This window comes from Porites lutea, chromosome 7 (assembly GCF_958299795.1).
Source record: "Porites lutea chromosome 7, jaPorLute2.1, whole genome shotgun sequence".
Taxonomy (NCBI): domain Eukaryota; kingdom Metazoa; phylum Cnidaria; class Anthozoa; order Scleractinia; family Poritidae; genus Porites; species Porites lutea.
Genome location: NC_133207.1, coordinates 28,099,514 through 28,124,185, shown reverse-complemented (window position 1 = coordinate 28,124,185; position 24,672 = coordinate 28,099,514). Strand labels below are relative to the sequence as shown.

Genomic DNA, 24,672 nt, shown 5'->3' with positions numbered 1-24,672 from the left:
TTATCCAAAAATTTGTCCAAGCCTGACAAACGTGTAAAATGACTACACTTAGAGGAACATCAACACCTCAGTTGTCATGGACATACTGAGTACTTTTCTTTTCATTTTGCTAAAATTTTCGCAAATTTTAATCGAGAAGTAAATGAAAGCTTCCGTCCGAGTGGCAATTCTCCCTGGCCTGTCAAAGTTGTCTACCCTGAAGAGACGGTTCTCTTAACTTTGACCTAAAATGTTTCATTTCTTGTTCTGGTCATAAGAGAGTTCCTCGATCAGAATAAGTATTAAACCTAGTACATTCTTGGACAAAAAGTGTTAAGATTTTGCACCGTTTTTTTACCCACAGAACGATTCCCACTGATTTGGTACCGCTTATGCCCCCTTCCTCGGCCCACCCAGTGGTCAATGTTGCTCAGTCGGACTTCAACATTGTTTTTTGGGTGGGAAGGGGAAGTATTTGTAGTCAGGCAGTGCCAGTGCTCAGTAAGAGCTTTCATTGAAACTAGACATGACATTACGTCCATTTTGTTAAATTTTTGTCCAAGAAAGTAGTTCGTGAAGAGGTCGAGAATGTTTTTTAAAGGTAACAAAAAAGGGAAGATGATGTCAGAATCCTTGTTTTTTTTAAATTTATTTGTTTGTTTGTTTACTTGTTTGTTTGTTTTTTTTACGGTCGTCTGGACAATGAAAAATGACTGTTTTCGAGTGTGTCTCATTTTTCATTTTATTAACCGGGTTTTTGCCCTTTTAGGGAGTTCTATCTCCTTGTATCTTTCAGGAACATATATGGTAGTCGTAGTCTTTAGTTATAATAAAGTTTTATTAAATGTCAAACGATTATTTTTCTTTATTTATACTGTTACAATTAGGAGTTTTCTCATCTTTACACCAGTTTACCAGTTCAATAACATTCATTGTTAGTTTTGTTTTCTCAAATGATCAATCAATTTGTTCAAATGCATGAGACTGTTATTTTAAAACTTAGAATTGAATGATTGTCATTAGGGGGTTATGTGTTTTTTCAGTATCGATTTATTGTATCAAATCAAATAAACGTTAAAATGGGTCAAATAATTGTTATTCAATATGCAAAACTACCCAATTTAATTGTTTTAGAGTCGTATAGTTCATCATGTTTTCCATTATTGCTACATTCTGTTTGTTATACCATCCTCTCAGTATTAAGCCCCTCCCCTCTCTGGCCCACCAGGGCTGACCGCGGCTAGTCTATAACGCAGTCGTTCTTTGTGTCAGAGCCGCGTACTAATAGGGTCAGTGGTATGTTTCTTTTCTTTAGATCCACTTCAACAACTAGCAGTTTATCTTGTATTTGTTTTCGGTTTCGCTGTAATAACAGATAAAGTTGATTTGGGAAATCTGATGTTGTTCCGGCTATCGAGTTATCGGCGCTTGGGTAGAAATTTCTCGGTATGAGATAAAGTGGTTTCCAGTGGACTGGTACACATCTGATGTAGTGCTACGCAGTTCAACATTCTTCTCGCCATCGTAGTGATTGATGGCAGCGTAGCCTGTTCCAGGCGTTCAGATGGTGGGGAGCGGGCGCAAAATTAGAGCGCGGGCGAAAAATTGACGAGGGAAAAAATAGGGCAGTCTCCCCTCATCTTTTCACCCTCGTGTTTCTTTTTGCGCTCGCCTCGTACGAGTTTACTACTTGCTCCCCACTATCTAAACGCCTGGAACAGGCTAATGGCAGCGATGTACGTTTGACCGCAAATGATAAGTAAGTACAAAGCATAGCCTCCACGGGTAGGAATGGACTGAAACAGCATAAACTTGCTACCATTCCATGAATGAGTGGATATTATGACCCTGAACACTGGTTTCGTTACGGTAGTTAGCAAAAGCTAGGAAGGTATGGCCTGTGCTGTCGAAGGATTTCACATAGATTGCTCCGTAAGACTGAAGTGACTGAAATTTGCTGAAGTACCCATTGGACCATTTATAAACGGTCGAATTGACGAAGAAACCATGTGCTTAGAGTTAAACTAATTCCCGAAAACAATAAAGGGCTCATTGTTTATTTTAAATGCTACGCTTGGTGAAGCCCCCTCAGTCTGTATCTCCCGATTTTTTTCAAACTTGTTAATGTATGTTCCACTTGTAGGTAACTGAGCTGATGAAGTGTAAAGTATGGTCAAAGAAATTTGTGACGCACAGGAACGTTTCTTCCATTATCGCATTTAAGATGTAAATTTTGTTCCTCCATTTGTTGCAGCAGTTTGGAAAGGGACAAACCAATTTCCTTTCCACTGGAAAAGACTGTACTGAACAAGGCCTCTCTAACATTTTGTTATTACGACAAAACGTGTCTTAGAATCGTCTTATGAGAGTACGGATACTCCATGTCCTCGAACTTTTGACCGGGCACCCATCAGAGCAGCTGACGACTTAGCTAAAGACCGCAGTTCGCAATGATAAAGGGCTCGCTCTGCTCAGATTCCCACACAACCTCGTTCTCAAGGCCTTTTACTCTGGGGGGGGGGGGGGGGGATACTCCTTTATATAAGCCATGAAGGTATGTGCTGTACCACATCGGGTAGAGTTTATGCGCCTTTTTGGACTGAAAACGGGTATAGATTTTGCCCATTTTGTTCTGGAATGGGGTATGGTTTTCAAGGGAAACACGAGACAGTGTATTAACGTATTTATCGTTTCAATTCCAAATAAGTAAGAAAGAAAGAGAAATAAGCGAATTCTAACTGGATTTGAAGAACGTTTTTGGTTGCCCTCTAATCTTAGTACTTTAATGACATATTTTCTGCCTAAAGGGTTGGTCTGAAAACGAGTATGGATTTTAGAGGTCTTGGTCTGAAAACGGATGTGGAAATGACATTTTTTGGTCCGCAGTAGGGTCAGGATTAGAGGAACCGGGCGACACACCCCCACCAAGAATTCCTAGGAGTACCTATATAATACCCCGGGCCTTTTACTCAGTTTTACCTAACGAAAGCCGTGACCATGCATGTGTGTGTAATCATTGTATACGATGGCTAAGGACAATCAACAAGTATTTAAGAGGTTTTCCCTCTTCAACACTGACGAAAAAATTAAATAACTCACCTTTAATAGCCATTCCCGATTTGATTTGACATTTTATTCGTCTTTAGATACTACAAGGAGACAGGGATGAGTATATTGACTTTCACGTTTCTGACAAATCCATTAACTATCTTTATTATATTATTCATCTCTTTGCTTCTAAGAACCGAAACTGTGAATTTCCACACGGGGCTTAAATGTGTTTCAGAGAGTTGATTTCTCTCACTACGTAGTCCTCATGTAGAAAGACTGTTTTAGCTTTCACACAACACAATTGTCCATCAGCAGAAGTTGAGAGTGAGAATCCCCTGACAGTTCTTGAAAAACAATATTTTGTTCACGGTGATGGCAGCATCTAAGGAATTTATCCCTTTGACTCACGAAATCAAAAATGGGACTTTCCTCTTGCTTATGAAAAATTTCTGGGCTCGCTGTCAATGTATCGGCTTTCTCAACATACCTTCTCATTACTTTCTGGACAGTAGTACAAAGAGTCACTCAATATGAGAAAACCTCTGAAACATCCCAGTTTATATAAAGGGACGATAACATGAAGTACCGTTTTCCTATGTGGTATCGGTTACATCCACTTTACATTCGCAGTACAGTGATTTTCAAAGGAAGCCGCGCAGGGGCGGATCCAGGATTTTTTTTAGGAGGGGGTGCCCTCGTCTCTTGCTCTACTTCAACACCAATAAACCACATAGTTTTTTTTTTTTACAGAATACCAGTCGTATTAGAAAACCGCAGGTCATCTTGGGGGGGGGGGTGCGTACCCCCTGCACCCTCCCCCTAGATCCGCACCTGACCACGCCCAAAGACTAATGATTTCAAGGATTTAACTGCCACTGACAATACTTTATGACATGGTTGCGAGCGCTGTTAAACGGCAACGGGTACAAAAATGTTTTAGAAGTGTATATTTACGTTCACCCAGGTGACCATGGAGAGGAGCGACAACCGGCAATACGTACCGTTCGCACTATGCATTTCCATGCTAAAAACAATATTTTGTTGCAGTCGTTGAAGAGTCGTGCTTCGTTGTCTTAATTTCTCATTGGAAGTTATTAACTAAAATTCGAAATCCTAAACTCGTTCCACGGGCGAAATGACAGACGAAAATAACCCTTATATTTCAAATCTTTTTGTTGACTCTGACGTCCATTCTGTTATTCTAATTCTCGACAAATGTAAGAGAATCCATACAAATACTTAATCCAAGACAGTACTGGTTTCCGGATTTCACGCGGAGGATTCAGGATTCCAGGTACTGGATTCCGGACTTTGTGAATAGAACTCCTATCGTCAGTGGGATTCCGGATTCCTTGAGCTGTATTCCGGATTCCAAAGCCAAAGATTCTTCATTTGGCCACGGGCAAAAATCTCCCGGGGCGCTTTCCATTCAACAAAAATTCCGGTTTGAAATTTTGGAAACTTCACGTGCTCAATGGAACGATACATTCCGGTCGCACAGACGCGACCCAAGCCACCGCACGTTTTGGTACTGTGGCCTCGCAGCAGACACAAAATTACACTCTAAAAGAGAAGAGTAAATACTGTTTATATCCTAAAGAACATTCGACTCTCGAAAAGGGGCGGTGTAAAACTAAAGCTAGTTGGAGGAATCCTATTTCGCGTAGAAAGCCTATGAAAGCAAGTGAAGGTCTTGGGTCCCGGAGTCCGGAGTCCGGACTCCGATCCCTTACGTAGGACGAAAATTTAAAAACTCCCATTGAATCTTAGCCTTCCGTGCAGACAAAATATTCTTCTTACATTCTTTCAATGATAAGACCTGATAAGGTTGAAAGTGATATGACCTAAGGCTATGCTGTCTCAATAGATTTCCGTTTTGTTTGAAACAACAGAAGGGAAATTTCCCTTGTACATTCTGGACAATATTTAGTTGTCATTGCGGGTAGCTACCTTCCATTTTAATAGTCCGTGACCTGGTGCATAGCGTCTAGTGCACCTTGCAAAAGTGCGGAGCAATTTGCAATTTGCCAGTTTCCTATGACAGGTTTGTCTGATTGGCAGTTCTCAGGCCCACGGCAGATCAGCTTTCGGAAGAGGTCAGAGCAGAATTCATTCAACTAGAATGGCTTTAAAGACTATTTTGTTGCTATTTCTTTGCTTCTTGGTTTCTTCTACCGCCGAACAGAACTGTAGCGAGTATCAGTGCAGCCTTGTTCCGGTTGGAGAAGACCTGTCATCTGAATTTCAACTCAAGGCATCTGAAAAAGGAGTAAAATTAGTTTACTTGCAAGTGAAAATAACCGGTAACGACAGCTATAGCCCATTGAATGTTCCGGACGAGTTTTTGCCAGATTGGTGGGTTTATGCCAGATCCATTAGTGAACCTATGTTGTCTTTACCTTACGACTACGATGCATTATCTCTGGGACTTTTAAACTATCAAGTAAGAAGTATGACAGTACCTTTGAAAGAAAATCCTGTTAGATGCCTCGTAGCCTTGAACTCGTCGTGTCAAAATAAAGTGATTGGGAGTGCGCTGTTAAAAAATGTCACAAGAACCATTCACAAAGAAGATGTTGTATGTGTTCAAGACATTAAAGATTACAACTGGTTTCAACTTTTATACCATGAAGACAACCTCGAATACGATTGTTGTATCAGAGAGAAAATTTCCGGGGAGATTCGTTGCAACCAGTCTGCTAGAAACACCCCCTGGATCGAGGCATTTAATGTGGTTCTTCTCATGTTGCAAGGAGTCTTGGTGTTATATTTCCCTGCATTTCCTCTTGTAATACCTGACTTCATTTTCAATTTTCAAGAAGAACTAGAGAAAGAACAACAAGAAGACGAAAAACTAAAAAATGAGCTTGATAGAAATAGGAGAGGACAGGATATAAACAGTCAAGATAGCCATGATAATCAAGGACAAGAACTGCAAGATCGACATTATTACCAGCGAGATAGCACGGCGGAAGGTGATCAAAACCTTTATCCCGAACCTGAAATTTCAGTTATCATTGATGATGGAAGTCTATTTTCTTATTGCAGAAGATCAGATACAAACATTCCAGATAGGAGTGAATATGAGCAGTTTGATACCTCAGATCATGCTGATAACCAAAGACAAGACCCTCAAGATGGACGTGACGATCATGGTCAGCGAGAGAGCGGTACGGGAGGTGATCAACACCCTTCAGAACAAATGTTAGTTTACATGGATGATTCAAGTCCAACTACCTGTTGCAATCTACTGAGAAGAGTTATATCTAGTAACTATTCTGGGAGCTTACGACATCTTAAGTTTTCTTTTAATATCAAGCTGGCTTTTCTTGTATTTTGCGTAGCCCCCACTTTTTTCTACTTAAGACTACTATTAGCTTTAACAATAAAACGCAGGGTTTTCGACGAAACTGCGGCAAAAAAAAAGGCATCACCAGACGGATTGCAGTTGTTTTCAATGGATTTTTTTCACTTCGGAACGGCTTCTGATATCTTCATTTTAATATTTGCAGTTTCCGTTCCTTTGGTAGCGGTTTTGTTTTCGAGACCTCAGGACTTTTTGCTCGACGGCAAATGTCGTATCTGCGGAGAACATTATTCTTCAGTCGGAGTAGGAGAAGACATGCGAAAGCACATAGAAAAGTGGCAACTAAATCTTAAAAAGTTTATGATATGGATAATTACAACACACAGTTACGTTATAACCTGGGCCATAGAATGTACGGCTTGTGAAAGACATATCAAGCCATCTGAAAGACTGAAAAGAAGCTTGGTAAATGCTTGTTATGTTCCGGTCTATACAATTATTTTAACGATTTTTGGTGTGGTTTTAGGAGTATTTGGCCTTTTTATATTACTCGGGGGGTTTATATTAGCTACTATGTGGTATTCACCGTTAGTTTGTGTTCTAAACATCGCGTATCGTAGAATGTATGGTGCTTACGTGTTACTTGGTACCTCATCATTGAGACTATTTATTCGAAAGAGCACTCGTACAGTTTTCACGATATTCCTTGTACTTTTTCCCATTCTAGTCCTTGTTGGTCTGGCTATCATTGTCATTATATTTATTTTTACAATCTTTCTCCCTATTTGCTGGTTGTATTTACCCTGTTTCTTAGCCATTTTATCTGGTCGTTTTCTTGTAAGAATGTTTGGTTTGACAGTTATGGGATTAGTTTTCAACAGGGAAATTTTATCCAATTTTTTAGCGTTCCTTGTGGCTGCAGTAACAAATCTGTTACTGTGTTACTATAACTTCCAAAATGCGTACAAGGAAATCAAGGAGATGATTTTCAAGTATCGGCAAAAACACCGGCCACAAAATTGCAGTGTGGATACCGGCAAGGAGAATTCATTTCCCGAGAAGCTTTACTGGCATGTAATAGATGATCACAAAGTACTACCGATAATCCCAGAATTCTACCGCATGCTTCTCAAAATGGCTCTTATTTTGATCTTCGTGTTTTTGGCTTTTTGTTCAGCAATTTTGTTTAGTGATCCTCACGACTTTGGGGCAGCTTATTTAACCATTTATTTATTTGCAACTGGAGCAATTGCTGGACTGGTTTTCAAAGGCATGACTATAGGGAAGAGATTTACCGGTGCGAGAAAACAGGAGATCGAGAAACAAATTGAAGACGCAGTTATTTCGTTTTATCAGTCGTCGCCGTGAGGTAGTAGTACATGTCTAACTGTTTTAAAATTTATTTTTCTTTCATTTTTTTTTTCACCGCAAATAACTAAATTGGGAAAATGCGAGGAAGTGATAAGACTACAAGTTCCACGACATTGTTAATTGTTGTATTTACTCATTGTAGAAGTGATCTATTATTTTCAGTCTTTTAAAATCTTGAGTCCAGAGACATAATCATTGCAACAGGATAAACAGGAAAATATGGAAACAATATAAGTTGCCACTGTGCTCAGTAAAGCTATGAAAAGTGAGAACATCTGTTTTAATACAGTTCGTGCAGTAGTTTGGAATTAGAATTATTACTGACTGACGTCATCACCTTAAAATATTTCGTTTTTTCAGTTGGCTATTTTAAGAGAGTTCCCGGTTGGAACAAACATGAAACCTAGATTGTGATCAGGCCAAGGCGTTTTTAAAGGCATCTATCTGAAGGTAAAGGATAACGAAAAACGATCGGTTAAAATACTTGTTTTCAGAATAAAAAAGGTTTCGGTCTGCATGAAAAAACGAAGTATGATTCCGAGTGTCTCATATTTCAAATTGATTGAGAATGATCTTATGGGATCTCTGAATCTTTTATTTTGCACTTTCAGTGAGCTCTGTCTCTGTTTCAGTAACATGCTTGTAGTCGTAAGATTAAACAGGTCTAGTAAATGTTTTAAAAATATCTAATTTTTATATTGCTACAAGATTTTTCTCATCTTAATAATCCCCAGTTTACCAGTTTGACACTTAACGGTCAATAACATTGTCGTTAGATAACAGTTTTGTTGTCGTATGGGCTCAAATCAGGCAAAAATCAATTAGTTCAAATGCATGAAACTTTTATTTCAAATGTTATTGTAGGTATGTTTTCTTATATCTAGTCATTATGTCAAATAAAACTTTAAAATGGTTCAAATGGTTCATGTTATTCAATATTGTTTTAAACTCGCGTTGCTTATCATGTTCCCTGCTAGCAGAGGTCTCTCACGACGAGGCAAAAATCTGTTAGCAGGGAACTTATTATGTTTTACATAGCTACATTTTGTTTTGTTATATCTAAAAAAAATACGGGACAAGCAGTGAAGACAAGCATTAAAGAGATAACGTGCACAAACAAGAAAATGAAAGGCATGAAAAAGAGGAAATTCGCAAATTGAACAACAACAACAAAAACAAATTAAAGATAAGAAAAAATCAATCATGTGCAGACTTCCATGATGAATCAATTACTTTTCTTCAAGGAAACATTTCCCAATATACTAGGAAACTTTACGAGATGAAATCATCCTTGTCTGAGGGTACAAATAGAACGGGGGTTTATAGTCATTTAAGTCTCGACGTGTGGTGCTGAAAAGAGTCGTGCTTAAGTTCGACAAGAAGGTGCCCATTAAAATTGTTACAATAAAGAATTCGACGCTCAGTTGGTTAGTGCGCGGCCCAGTCTGAGCGGAAGGTGCCGAGTTCGATTCCCAGCTCGTTCGACTTCTTCCCATTCCGTGTAGCTTTAAGTGTCGTGTAGCTTTACTTGTATCCGTAACACGGAGCACTGATGGAGAGAGGAAGGTAAAATAAGAGCAGTACCGTCGGCCTCAGGTTTTGTTTTGGATTTTTAACAGGGGAAATTTACCTCGTGAATTAGTCCGGCACACGCACTAACACAATTTCCCGCAGTAAAGGGTCATTTACCACGGTAAAAATGTCCCGGCGCGTATAACCACATCTCATTTATACGCGATATAAAAACAAGAAGTCATCCCGGTATAAAACTCGCGCTGTTGGGTGTTTTCTAGTTCAAGTAAACAAGCCAACTTGTCAGCTTGTCTTGTTCGACTTACGCTTGCTTGACAGAATCGCTGATATTTAGGTCTCTGCGCAGGAATTTTCTAGTCTGCAAAAGTTGTGAGTTATCCTAGCCACCCACGCAGACGTTCTTACGGGTTCGTCACCGTACCCGTCCCATTAACGTTAGTGGGGCACGCAGGACGTAGACGTTCTTAGGGGTTCGTCATGCGTTGGGAGGCTAGCGTTATCCTGGTCCCGGAAGTTTTCCTTGAGCGGAGAACAAGTAAAGAAAAGCTTCTGGGACTGTAGTTGTGCGTCAGATCGTGGTTTCAAACAGCTGGGAATTGCGACTTTTCTCTGTAAAATAACTACCAGTCGAAGAAACAAATTTTGGCATGGCTAGAAATCTCTGAAGCTACAGTAGCTCGAGAAAAGGCAAAATTTATAGAAAACGCGATTCCATTCGTTTAAGATATTTAGAGTTTTTCGACTAACTTATATAAAATTTTATGATGCTTTTTGTGCACATTTTATAACCAACGTAAGATATCATGTTGCGATTATTGTTAAAAAGACTGAACAGAAGCTCCTTCAAATTTGATTCGTTATTATTATAACACTTACTTTACAATCGTCTTATGAAAGTACACAAAAATTACTCCATGTCCTCAAACTTTTGCCCGCACACCCATCAGGACAGCTTCGGATGAGAAAAAGTCGTTTATTTATTCCAAGGTTGACCTGAGAGATAAAAGCAGATATTGAATAGTTTTTAGGGCGGCTGCAACAGGCTTTTTAAGCGTAAAAAAGCCAATAGAGACACATTTGGTCATTGGGTGTCCCTGAAATAGATGGCGATAGACCGTGGCACAAGTTAGTGTGTTTATTTATATCTAGTTAGTGTATAATTTACATCGCTTTAAATTAAACGCTGGGTACCTCATAAAGCAGACACAATTACTAGTGTTGGTTCCTGCTTTTATCAAGCAGTTTCTTTTGCTCTGATGAATTTCTGTAGAGGGCCAACACGCCCTTAGCGTATATACCTACTAGCAGGCTGTGTTCCAGCAGTGCCCTTCTAAGAACGAGGTGACTGTTATCCAAAAATTTGTCCAAGCCTGACAAACGTGTAAAATGACTACACTTAGAGGAACATCAACACCTCAGTTGTCATGGACATACTGAGTACTTTTCTTTTCATTTTGCTAAAATTTTCGCAAATTTTAATCGAGAAGTAAATGAAAGCTTCCGTCCGAGTGGCAATTCTCCCTGGCCTGTCAAAGTTGTCTACCCTGAAGAGACGGTTCTCTTAACTTTGACCTAAAATGTTTCATTTCTTGTTCTGGTCATAAGAGAGTTCCTCGATCAGAATAAGTATTAAACCTAGTACATTCTTGGACAAAAAGTGTTAAGATTTTGCACCGTTTTTTTACCCACAGAACGATTCCCACTGATTTGGTACCGCTTATGCCCCCTTCCTCGGCCCACCCAGTGGTCAATGTTGCTCAGTCGGACTTCAACATTGTTTTTTGGGTGGGAAGGGGAAGTATTTGTAGTCAGGCAGTGCCAGTGCTCAGTAAGAGCTTTCATTGAAACTAGACATGACATTACGTCCATTTTGTTAAATTTTTGTCCAAGAAAGTAGTTCGTGAAGAGGTCGAGAATGTTTTTTAAAGGTAACAAAAAAGGGAAGATGATGTCAGAATCCTTGTTTTTTTTAAATTTATTTGTTTGTTTGTTTACTTGTTTGTTTGTTTTTTTTACGGTCGTCTGGACAATGAAAAATGACTGTTTTCGAGTGTGTCTCATTTTTCATTTTATTAACCGGGTTTTTGCCCTTTTAGGGAGTTCTATCTCCTTGTATCTTTCAGGAACATATATGGTAGTCGTAGTCTTTAGTTATAATAAAGTTTTATTAAATGTCAAACGATTATTTTTCTTTATTTATACTGTTACAATTAGGAGTTTTCTCATCTTTACACCAGTTTACCAGTTCAATAACATTCATTGTTAGTTTTGTTTTCTCAAATGATCAATCAATTTGTTCAAATGCATGAGACTGTTATTTTAAAACTTAGAATTGAATGATTGTCATTAGGGGGTTATGTGTTTTTTCAGTATCGATTTATTGTATCAAATCAAATAAACGTTAAAATGGGTCAAATAATTGTTATTCAATATGCAAAACTACCCAATTTAATTGTTTTAGAGTCGTATAGTTCATCATGTTTTCCATTATTGCTACATTCTGTTTGTTATACCATCCTCTCAGTATTAAGCCCCTCCCCTCTCTGGCCCACCAGGGCTGACCGCGGCTAGTCTATAACGCAGTCGTTCTTTGTGTCAGAGCCGCGTACTAATAGGGTCAGTGGTATGTTTCTTTTCTTTAGATCCACTTCAACAACTAGCAGTTTATCTTGTATTTGTTTTCGGTTTCGCTGTAATAACAGATAAAGTTGATTTGGGAAATCTGATGTTGTTCCGGCTATCGAGTTATCGGCGCTTGGGTAGAAATTTCTCGGTATGAGATAAAGTGGTTTCCAGTGGACTGGTACACATCTGATGTAGTGCTACGCAGTTCAACATTCTTCTCGCCATCGTAGTGATTGATGGCAGCGTAGCCTGTTCCAGGCGTTCAGATGGTGGGGAGCGGGCGCAAAATTAGAGCGCGGGCGAAAAATTGACGAGGGAAAAAATAGGGCAGTCTCCCCTCATCTTTTCACCCTCGTGTTTCTTTTTGCGCTCGCCTCGTACGAGTTTACTACTTGCTCCCCACTATCTAAACGCCTGGAACAGGCTAATGGCAGCGATGTACGTTTGACCGCAAATGATAAGTAAGTACAAAGCATAGCCTCCACGGGTAGGAATGGACTGAAACAGCATAAACTTGCTACCATTCCATGAATGAGTGGATATTATGACCCTGAACACTGGTTTCGTTACGGTAGTTAGCAAAAGCTAGGAAGGTATGGCCTGTGCTGTCGAAGGATTTCACATAGATTGCTCCGTAAGACTGAAGTGACTGAAATTTGCTGAAGTACCCATTGGACCATTTATAAACGGTCGAATTGACGAAGAAACCATGTGCTTAGAGTTAAACTAATTCCCGAAAACAATAAAGGGCTCATTGTTTATTTTAAATGCTACGCTTGGTGAAGCCCCCTCAGTCTGTATCTCCCGATTTTTTTCAAACTTGTTAATGTATGTTCCACTTGTAGGTAACTGAGCTGATGAAGTGTAAAGTATGGTCAAAGAAATTTGTGACGCACAGGAACGTTTCTTCCATTATCGCATTTAAGATGTAAATTTTGTTCCTCCATTTGTTGCAGCAGTTTGGAAAGGGACAAACCAATTTCCTTTCCACTGGAAAAGACTGTACTGAACAAGGCCTCTCTAACATTTTGTTATTACGACAAAACGTGTCTTAGAATCGTCTTATGAGAGTACGGATACTCCATGTCCTCGAACTTTTGACCGGGCACCCATCAGAGCAGCTGACGACTTAGCTAAAGACCGCAGTTCGCAATGATAAAGGGCTCGCTCTGCTCAGATTCCCACACAACCTCGTTCTCAAGGCCTTTTACTCTGGGGGGGGGGGGGGGGGATACTCCTTTATATAAGCCATGAAGGTATGTGCTGTACCACATCGGGTAGAGTTTATGCGCCTTTTTGGACTGAAAACGGGTATAGATTTTGCCCATTTTGTTCTGGAATGGGGTATGGTTTTCAAGGGAAACACGAGACAGTGTATTAACGTATTTATCGTTTCAATTCCAAATAAGTAAGAAAGAAAGAGAAATAAGCGAATTCTAACTGGATTTGAAGAACGTTTTTGGTTGCCCTCTAATCTTAGTACTTTAATGACATATTTTCTGCCTAAAGGGTTGGTCTGAAAACGAGTATGGATTTTAGAGGTCTTGGTCTGAAAACGGATGTGGAAATGACATTTTTTGGTCCGCAGTAGGGTCAGGATTAGAGGAACCGGGCGACACACCCCCACCAAGAATTCCTAGGAGTACCTATATAATACCCCGGGCCTTTTACTCAGTTTTACCTAACGAAAGCCGTGACCATGCATGTGTGTGTAATCATTGTATACGATGGCTAAGGACAATCAACAAGTATTTAAGAGGTTTTCCCTCTTCAACACTGACGAAAAAATTAAATAACTCACCTTTAATAGCCATTCCCGATTTGATTTGACATTTTATTCGTCTTTAGATACTACAAGGAGACAGGGATGAGTATATTGACTTTCACGTTTCTGACACAAAACAATAAAGAGTCAACTTACGAAACCATTTCGTGTATTCCTTACAAACAATATTTGTTAAATGGCGATTTGCTACCTTATCTATTAACTATCTTTATTATATTATTCATCTCTTTGCTTCTAAGAACCGAAACTGTGAATTTCCACACGGGGCTTAAATATGTTTCAGAGAGTTGATTTCTCTCACTACGTAGTCCTCATGTAGAAAGACTGTTTTAGCTTTCACACAACACAATTGTCCATCAGCAGAAGTTGAGAGTGAGAATCCCCTGACAGTTCTTGAAAAACAATATTTTGTTCACAGTGATGGCAGCATCTAAGGAATTTATCCCCTTGACTCACGAAATCAAAAATGGGACTTTCCTCTTGCTTATGAAAAATTTCTGGGCTCGCTTTCAATGTATCGGCTTTCTCAGCATACCTTCTCGTTACTTTCTGGACAGTGGTACAAAGAGTCACTCAAGATGAGAAAACCTCTGAAACATCCCATTTTATATAAAGAGGCGATAACATGAAGTACCGTTTTCCTCTGTGGTCGGTTACATCCCCTTTATATTCGTAGTACAGTGATTTTCAAAGGAAGCCGCGCCCAAAGACTTAAATGATTTCAAGGATTTAACTGCCACTGACAATACTTTATGACATGGTTGCGAACGCTGTTAAACGGCAACGGGTACAAAAATGTTTTAGAAGTGTATATTTCCAACGAAAATACGTTCACCCGGATGATCATGAAGAGAAGCGACAACCGGCCGGAAATACGTCTCCGCTCGCAGACTATGCAATTGCATGCTAAAAACAATATTTTGTTGAAGTCGTTGAAGAGTGGTGCTCGTTGTCTTAATTTCTCATTGGAAGTTATTGACTGAAATATTCGAAATCCTAAACTCGTTCCAGGGGGCGAAATGACAGACGAAAATTACTCTTATATTTCAAATCTTTTTGTTGACTCTGACGTGCATTCTGTTATTCTAATTCTCGACACATGTAAGGGAATCTATATAAATACTTAATCCAAGACAGTATTGGATTCCGGATTTCACGCCGTGGATTCAGGATTCCAGGCACTGGATTCCGGACTTTGTGAGTAGAACTTGGACTCCTGATTCCTATCGTCATGGAGATTCCGGATTCCTTGAGCTGTATTCGATTCCGGATTCCAAAGCCAAAGATTCCTGATTTGGCCACAAGCAAAAATTTCCCGGATTTCGCAATTTCTCCGATTCCGAAGTCCGGACTCCCTTACTTGTAGCGAAAATTCGAACAACTCCCATTGAAGTCATTGAATTTTAGCCTTCTGCGCTGACAAAAGATTCTTCTTGCATTCTTTTAATGATAAGACCTTAATAAGGGTGAAAGTAACATGACCTAAGGCTTTGCTATCTCAATGGATTTCCGTTTTGTTTTAAACAACAGAAGGGAAATTTCCCTTGTACATTCTGGACAATGGTTGTCTTACACTAGCCCGTAAAGTAGGACTTAGGAGCTGCTAGGTTTTACTTGACCAAAGATTCGTGTGTGAAGGCCTAGGTAAAAATCTCTAGTTATTTTACTTTGCATCTCATTAAAGTAGGAAAGTTGAAACGATTTAACCAAGTTTCAAGTGACTTGAAAACCATCCTTAAAACCGACTTAGCGAACTTGCGGTTTCTTGAGCTTTGAGAAAGGCGATTCATGTCAATCAATCTTGATTATGTTGCGTGGGAAAATAGCCTTAAGTTAACCTGAAGTAAAAAAAGAAAAGGTTGTGTGTGAAGCTTACTTTTTCTTAAAGAATTTAAAATTTACTTGTCTTGAAATATTTCTTAGCTTATTCAGGCTCCAGTGTAAGACTACCAATATTTAGTTCTCATTGCGGGTAAATACCTTCCATTTTAATAGTCACCTAGCGTAACGTCAAGTACACCTTACAAAAGTGCAATTAGCAATTTGGATATTTGCCAGTTTCCGATGACACGTTTGTCTGATTCGCAGTTCTCAGACCCACGGCAGATCAGCTTTCGCAAGAGGTCAGAGCAGAATTCATTCAACTAGAATGGCTTTCACGACCATTTTGTTGCCATTTCTTTGCTTCTTAGTTTCTTCTACCGCTAAACAGAACTGCCGCGAGTGCAGCCTTTTTCCGGTTGGAGAAGACCTGACATCTGAATTTCAATTCAAGGCGTCTGAAAAAGGAGTAAAATTAGTTTACTTGCAAGTGAAAATAACCGGTAACGACAGCTATGGTCCACTGAATGTTCAAGACGAGTTTTTGCCAGATTGGTGGGTTTATGCCAGATCCATTAGTGAACCTATGTTGTCTTTACCTTACGACTACGATGCATTATCTCTGGGACTTTTAAACTACCAAGTAAGAAGTATGACAGTACCTTTGAAGGAACATCCTGCTGGATGTCTTGAAGCCTTGAACTCGTCGTGTCAAAACAAAGTGATTGGAAGAGCACTGTTAAAAAATGTCACAATATCCAGTCACAAAGTAGATGTTGTATGTGTTCAAGACATTAAAGATTACAGCCTCTTTAAACTCTTATTTCATGAAGATAACCTCGAGTACGATTGTTGTGTCAGAGAGAAAATTTCTGGGGAGATTCGTTGCAACCAGTCTGCTAGAAACACCCCCTGGCTCGAGGCATTTAATGTGGTTCTTTTCATGTTGCAAGGAGTCTTGGTGTTATATTTCCCCGCATTTCCTCTCGTCCTACCTGACTTTATTTTCAATTTTAAACAAGAACTAGCGAAAGAAATTAAAGAAGAGGAAGAACTAAATAGCAAAAGGAAAGGTGATGATGCTGATAATCAAGAACTGCAAGGTCGATATCATTATACTCGGCGAGACAGCACTGCAGAAGGTGATCAAAACCATTATCCCGACCCTGAAAATTCAGTTCTCATTAATGATGGAAGTCCAGTTACTTGTTTTAGAAGATCAAAGACAAAGAGTCCAGATGGGAAAGCTGATAACCAAAGACAACACCTTCAAGATGGACGTGACGGTCATGATAAGCGAGAGAGCGGTAGGGGAGATGATCAACAGCCTTCAGAACAAATGTTAGTTTACATGGATGATTCAAGTCCAACTACCTGTTGCAATCTACTGAGAAGAGTTATATCTAGTAACTATTCTGGGAGCTTAGCACATCTTAAGTTTCCCTTTAATATTAAGCTGGCTTATCTTGTATTTTGTGTAGCCCCCACTTTTCTTTACCTAAGACTACTATTAGCTTTAACACTAAAACGCAGGGTTTTCGACGAAACTGCTGCAAAGCAAAAAGCATTACTAGACGGATTGCAGTTGTTTTCCATGTATTTTTTTCACATGGGAACGGCCTTTGATATCTTCATTTTAATATCTGCAGTTTTCGTTCCTTTTGCAGCGGTTTTGTTTTCGAGACCTCAGGACTTTTTGCTCGACCGCGAACAGGGGCCTGTTCAAGACAAGAAATGTCTTATCTGCAGAGAAAGTTTTTCTTCAGACGGAGTAGGAAAAGACATGCGAAGGCACATAGAAGAGTGGCAACTGAATCTTAAGAAGTTTGTGATGTGGATATTTGAAAAACATAGTAGCATTATAAAATGGGCCATAGAACGTACAGCGTGTGTAAAACATATCAAGCCATCTGAAAGACTGAAAAGAAGCTTGGTAAATGCTTGTTATGTTCCTGTTTATACAGTTATTTTATTGATTTTTGGTGTGGTTTTAGGAGTATTTGGCCTTTTTATATTACTCGGGGGGCTTATATTAGCTACTATGTGGTATTCACCGTTATTTTGTGTACTAAACATCGCGTATCGTAGATTGTGTGGTGCTTACATTTTACTTTGCGAGTCATCATTCAAGAGTTTGAAACGGATTGTAAACCGTTTGTCACAGGGCAAAGTTATCAAGATATTCCTTGTATTTGTACCCATTCTAGTCCTGATTGCGTTGGCTATCAGTTTGATTATATTTATTTTTATATTTTTTCTCCCTATTTGCTGGTTGTATTTACCCTGTTTCTTAGCCATTTTGTCTGGTCGTTTTGTTGTAAGAATCTTTGGTTTGACAGTTATGGGATTAGTTTTCAACAGCGAAATTTTAGCCCATTTTTTAGCGTTCCTTATTGCTGTTGTAACAAATCTGTTACTGTGTTACTATAACTTCCAAAATGCGTACAAGGAAATCAAGGACATGATTTTCAAGTATCGGCAAAAACACAGGCCACAAAATTGCAGTGTGGATACTGGTGAGGAGGATTCATTTCCGGAGAAGCTTTTCTGGTCTGTAATAAATGAGCACAGAGTACTACCGATAATCCCAGAATTCTATCGCACTCTTCGCAAAATGGCTCTTATTTTGATCTTCGTATTTTTTGCTTTTTGTTCAGCAATTTTGTTCAGTGATTCTCGCGACTTTGCGGCAGCTCATTTAACCATTTATTTTTTTGCAACTGGAGCAATTGCTGGACTGGTTTTCAAAGGCATGACTATAGGGAAGAGATTTACCGGTAAGAGAAAACAGAAGATGAAGAAACAAATTGAAGACGCGGTTATTTCGTTTTATGGTCGTCGCCGCGTAGTACGTATACATACACATGTCTAACTGTTTTAAAATTTCTCTTTCTTTCGTTCTTTTTCTTTTTTTTTCACTGAAAAAAAACTAAATTGGGAAAATGTGAGGAAATGATATTAGACTGACAGTGGCGGATCCAGGCGAGGGGCCCGGGGGGCCAGCCCCCCTCTTATTTTTTGACCAAAATGAGGCCCGAAGGGCCGAAAAAAATCTTTTTGGAGACCGGCCCCCCTCCCTTATCTGAAGGTCTGGATCCGCCACTGAGACAGCAAGTTCCACGACATTATGGTTGTATTTAGTCATGGTAGATAAGTGATTAGTTTTTGCTATAGAGCGGTTTTCATTTGAGTGTCGAAAAGTAATTGGTTTTGCACTTTCTACACGATGCGATTGGCTTAAAAGATTCGCGCCACCTTTTCATCCAATCAGAAGTAAAACCAGAGCCAATTGTGACGCGCTCGCATGCATTTTCCCGCGTTTTTGCGTCAGCCACATGTAATTACTTCGAGTTTTGATTGGTTCAATGTATTGTCTGTGTCCTATGTGATTGGCCAGAGTAATTACTTTGGTTTTGGTTTTACGACACTCAAACGAAAACCACTCTAAATATACTGTGAATGACTATTCCAGAGACAGAATCATTGCAACAGGATAAACTGGAAAATCATAATGCGAACATTATAAGATATGCTATTGTGCTCAGTAAAGCCGGCAAAAGCGAGTACGTCAGTTTTAACCTCGTGCAGTATTTGGAATTTGGAGTATTGTACTGAAGTCATCACAGAAAAATATTTCGTTTCTTGTGTTGTCTATAAGAGAGTTCCTCGATAGGAACAAACATGAAACCTAGTTTGTGAACAGGCCAAGGCGTTTTTAAAGGCACCTATTAAAAGGTAAAGAAAAAGGGAAAACGAGTTAAAATACTTGTTTTCAAAAAAAAAAAAAAGGTAGAGGTCTTCTGCACAATAAAAAACTAGGTATGTTTTCGAGTGTCTCATATTTCTAATGAGTGATTATGATCGATTTTAGCTTTTTTTGCACTTTCTTCCGTGAATTCTGTCTCCTTGAGTGTTTCAGTAACATGCTGATTGCAGTGGTAGGCTTAAAAAGGTCTATTAAATGTTAGAAAATATTTCAGTTTTTATATCAATTTGTTACAAGAGTTTTGTCATCTTTACCCAAGTTTACCATGCAAGTTTGACACTTAACAATCAATTGTATTGTCATTTTGTTGTCTCAAATGATCAATCAACTAGTTCAGGTGCATGAGACTGTTATTTGTAAAAGTTAGATTTGTATGATTGTCATTGAGGGTATGTGTTTTTGAAAACAGTATCTATTTAATATTATATCAAATAAACGTACCGTAAGGTGGTTCAAATGGTTGTTATTCAATAATTCTTAATTGTTTTAAAATCGTCATGGTGTTTAATATCATGTTTTCCGTTGCTACATTCTGTTGGTTATAACTAAGTAAAATTCGAGACATACATTTAAGAGAAGCAAAAAAGATAACGTGCACCAGCAAGAAAAAGAAAGACCCCAAAAATTGAAATTCAGGAAATTAATGAACAACAACAAAACACTGAAAGCAAAAACAAAATCGTTGGCAAAATTTTACTTCATTTTCTAAGACAGTGAAAGACCTGCAAGTCTACCTCTAGAAGGAACAATGTAGTTAATGTTAAAAATACAAAATGTAATTCAAAAACCCCAAAATTTAACCGTCAACCGTCAAATCTATCCCCTGTTGAGATCCCCGTGCACACATAGGTAGCAGTATACAAGATCAAATGCTGTGACGGCCAGGTCATCATATATTGGTGAGACGGGCAGAAACGGGATACTTTTTGACGGGGCAATAGTTTGTTGGCACAACGGTTTTGATGCTGACAAGCACTCCTGGTACAGGTGAAATATATAACAGTCTATTTCTTTACAATGTCATCAAGGCTGGCTAGTCTCTAACGCAGTCGTTCTTTGCGTCAGAGCTGCGTAATAGGGTCAGAGCGAAGGAGGATTATGCACTTCTTCCCATGATTCCATGCGGCAATTTTTCTCGTGTTACGTTGCCATTTTGGATGCATCGTGAGCGCCGGAGATGATTTTTCGACCTTGAAAAGAGCTTGTTTGACGGTTTGAAGTGAGCTCGTTTTGTTTCATTCCTTTTGATTGGCACTGAATTGATATACTGAGCGAATTTTCCAAGCTATTAATGCATAATTAAATGCCTTATTTTTAAGACAGAGAGAACTGTCCAGATTGTCACGGTCGGGTACTTCAAGAAATGTGATACTCTGGTGATACTTTCCAACTTCCATATTCGAGGTTCTGTGAAGCCATGGTAAGTTTTGAAGAGAGGAAGGGATATAATTTCAAGGAATTACAATTTACCTCGTTGTACCTCAAATCAAAAATCGACAATGAAATCGAAATTGAACATTGCTGTTTTTTACCCATTGGTAGACGATCGCACGACCTCTCGAAGTTGTCACCTTGTAACCTCGAAGTTGTCACCTTATATATACAAGATACTTCGGAGCAGCCACCTGCGTGGTAAACTTACAGTGAAAATATTCATAAAAATTAGGCAGTTGTCTCTTTATATATCTTAGACTACGAGTAGTCCCCCATTTTTCCTCAGGGATAGTAGAGGGAGCGAAACGCGAGCGGGCGTGAAAATTACCCCACGCGAGAAAAGGGACCCTCATTTTTCTCTCTTCCCGCCGCGTGTCGCCTTTTCTCGCGTGGGGAGATTTTCACGCGCGCTAGCGTTTCGCTCGCTCTACTATCCCTGAGGAAAAATGGGGGACTACTCGTAGTCTATATATAACTAGAATAATCAGTAAAACATATTTTCAAATAAACTTCACCAGCTGCGTGTGCCCAAAAATTCACCGAAATCTTTCGTAGAAGTGATGCGTGTAAGTAGCCTGAATTTCATCAGATTACTTCAAGTCGTTTTCTCCTCTCAGTTACCGAGGGACTAATAACGACTCGAAGAAATCGGATGAAATTCATACTCTGTCGCATTTGAAGTCCGCTTGAATATTTGAACTATTCAACGGAAGTTCATTTCACACTTGTCTATTGGTTCACAAGCCGCACGTGATAAAGTAAATCAAATCGCGCGTGTGCGAAAATCACGTGGAAGCCTGGGAACAACAAACATGGCGGCTAATAGAGAACGTGCTTCACCGTTTGGGTCGAAAGAGCGGTTATTTTCAGCGTTGATTCAAATATTCCAACGCATTTGAAGTGTTAAATGCAATAGGTAGACTCAACATTGTTTTTTTAAGTTGTGAAAGAAAATGCTGGACCATATTATAAATCAAAGTTGCGACGAAAAACGTGTTGTGGACGTTGTTGATGTTGGACAAGCTCAAAGGTACGGAAAATTAATTGAACTGAAGACACCTTGAACACACCAAGACCACGCCATTGTTTATACATGAAATCTGAGTACAACTCAGGCATGATAGAATAAGAAGGACCTTAAATCATCTACATTGCTTTTTTATTAATATAAACACTGTACATCTAACAATAATCATGCAACGGTTTAGTCTGGTGTCAAATTTAGGAACAATTGTATTCATGTTCAAGTGTGATGTTATAATGTTGAAGTTGCTACATTGATAATTGGCTGTAGAACCATAATATCATCGTATTTTAGTAGACACCATCAAGGCAATTTTAGAGATTGTAACTTCAAAGACAGTCTAATTGAGCCAAAGAGAGTTTTGTTAAGGTGATCACTGGTCACTACGTGACAGACACTGGTACTGACTTTATTCTAGTCGATGCCTGTAATCAAGAGGCTTTGTTGGTCTGTGAAGCTTTTGTTAGTTATATGTGAAAACTGACAATGTGTCATTCTTGTGAAAAAAATGGCAGTTGTAAAGCATTAAAAGCAAAGAGTGTCCTTCATGGTACAACAAAAACACCGACGTTTTGCAACCTAGAATCGTATGTGGATGACTCAAAGCTATTCATGTCATTTCCTCTGGTTGAGCTTGATGCTGCCATTGAAAAGCTCGAACAAGACCTTCACAATGTAGCTCAATGGTGCTGTGAGAACCATCTACTTATCAATCCCGATAAAACTAAACTCCTTTTCCTCGGTACCAGAGAGATGTTAAGCAGGTTACCAGAAGACCCTAGAGTGGTATTCTTAGGTAAAACACTGAAGCCAACAGACTCTGCCAAGGACTTGGGAGTCTTTCTTGACCCCCATCTGACCTACGATCACCATATTTCATGTGTAGTGTCATCTTGTTTCGCAAAGCTTTGCCAAATAAATAGAGTCAAAAGGAGCTTCGACAAGGAAACACTAGAGTTGTTAATAACATCATTAGTCTTTAGCAAGATGCTTTACTGCTCATCTGTACGGTCTAATACTACACTCCAGAATATAAACAGATTACAATCTATTCAGAATTTTGTCAGCAAGATCGTAACAAACTCTAGGAAGTTTGGCCACGTAACACCTTTGCTTCGAGAGGTAAACTGGCTTCTTGTTAAAGAACAATTATTCTATAGAGACTCCGTTTTGACCTTTAAATGTCAGAACGATCTTGCGCCTCAATACTTAACGAGCAAGTTTACCAAGCGCTCAAATATACATACTCGTAACACTCGTACACGGAACTCTTTGCAGATTCCGCTATACAGAACGGCTATAGGCCAGCGCACATTTTCCTACAGAGGGGCCTGCATATGGAATAACTTGCATAATGAACTTAGGCAAAGTGCCTCATTGGCATCTTTCAAGCGCGCCCTGAAAGACACACTATTGAGGCAGACATTTCCTTCATAAGCTTTAGATTTTAGTAGAATACCATCATAAATTGTGATTTCGAGTTTTTATTGTCATTTTTGCTTTTATAAATTGGAAATAGTTTGTAAATAGTTCCTGAAAAACCTCACGAGGATGTTACTATTAAAGTTATTTATTTATTTATTTATTTTAACATGGCCAAAGATTCTGAGGTTTAATGTTGCAGTCACTTAATGTTATACAGTATTTTTATATATTTCGGGGTGTGATTCTATCCAGGGAACTGATTTCTTAGAATTTTCATGGCCCATGAAATCAATGTATATGGTTTTATGGCCCAACATGGCAGAAATGTAATGGTATATTCATGACCCATGAAATCGAAATTATCATTTCTCATTTTTCACGACCCCTGAAATCTCTGAGTGTAATTTTCATGGCCCATGAACGCTATAACACACCAACTTTTCATGGCTCATGAACCCTAGTGCCAAATCAGTATTTCATGGCAATTTCAGCCATGAAAACCATTATCAACTTTTCATGGAAAATTCATGGCCTGAAACATAGGCCATGAAAATAAAATATCTGAATTCAGGGCCATGAAAAGTGCGTTCCTAGGTTTTTAATGACATTTTCATGGGATTTTCATAACATTGCAGTTCATAGTGCATCACAGATTCATGGTAACAAAAAGCTGGGACATTACAAATTTTTTTCTGTAAAATAACTCCTCGAAGGAGCAAATTTTGCCTAGAAATCAGTCTGAAGCTCGAGAAAAGTCAAAATTTCTGTATAACGCGGTTCCATTCGTTTAAGATATTCTCAGTTTTTCGACTAACTTATGTAAAATTTTATGAGGTTTTGTTTTTTCGGCGCACATTTTATAACCAAGATATTGTGATTATTGTTAAAAAGACTGAACAGGGAATCCTTTAAATTTCGTTATTACTCCCAAACACCTTCTTTACATTTGTCTTATGAAAGTGCGGATACTCCATGTTCTCGAACTTTTGACAGCGCACCCATCAGGGCAGGTAATACCTTCGGATGAGAAAAAAAGTCGCTTGAATATTCCGGAGACGACCAAAGAGATAAAAGCAGATATTAAATAGTTTTTAGGGCAGTTCCAAATAAGCTAAACTGGCCTCTTAAGCATAACAAAAGTCAACTGAGACACTTCTGACGAATTTGGAAACATTTGGTCGATAAGATGGATAGAGGGCGATAGGCCGTGTTACAAGTTAGTATGTTTATTTATATCAAGTTAGAGTATTAATTTAGATCGCTCTTAAACGCTGGGCACCTCCCTAAAGCCGACACCTTACTAGTGTTAGTTCCTGCCTTTCAACGAGTAATTTCTTTTGCCCTGATGAATTTCTGTATAAGGCCAATAACTCTTGGCGCCCCGGGAGGAGGGGGGCAGGGGGGCGGGTACTTTAGGAATTTTTGGATGGGGATGTGCCGCTCGTGAGTATGGTTTGGTATATCTAGGGTTATTAACATTATTATGGAATCAAGCCAGATTGTTAGTATATATATATAGTGTCGATACGAATTATAGCGTATAGGTATGT

General features: G+C 39.0%; 2 protein-coding genes across 2 annotated transcripts in view; one reads left to right on the top strand and one right to left on the bottom strand.

Moving 5' to 3' along the window:
* Nucleotides 1-24,672, bottom strand: part of LOC140943801 (uncharacterized) — a 270,540-nt gene that overhangs the window by 239,579 nt on the left and 6,289 nt on the right. The gene's annotated exons all lie outside the window — the stretch shown is intronic.
* Nucleotides 5,153-6,403, top strand: LOC140943793 (uncharacterized). Its single transcript, XM_073392904.1, has 2 exons — nucleotides 5,153-6,005; nucleotides 6,079-6,403. Exons 1-2 carry the CDS (start codon nucleotides 5,153-5,155, stop codon nucleotides 6,237-6,239), a joined length of 1,014 nt encoding a protein of 337 aa, XP_073249005.1. The 3' UTR covers nucleotides 6,240-6,403.

Bases quoted from the DNA above. Each gene is read 5' to 3' on its own strand.
- LOC140943793 (XM_073392904.1), top strand. From the start codon at position 5,153: ATGGCTTTAAAGACTATTTTGTTGCTATTTCTTTGCTTCTTGGTTTCT. The intron at 6,006-6,078 runs GTGATCAAAACC...TTCTTATTGCAG, and splicing joins GCGAGATAGCACGGCGGAAG to AAGATCAGATACAAACATTC.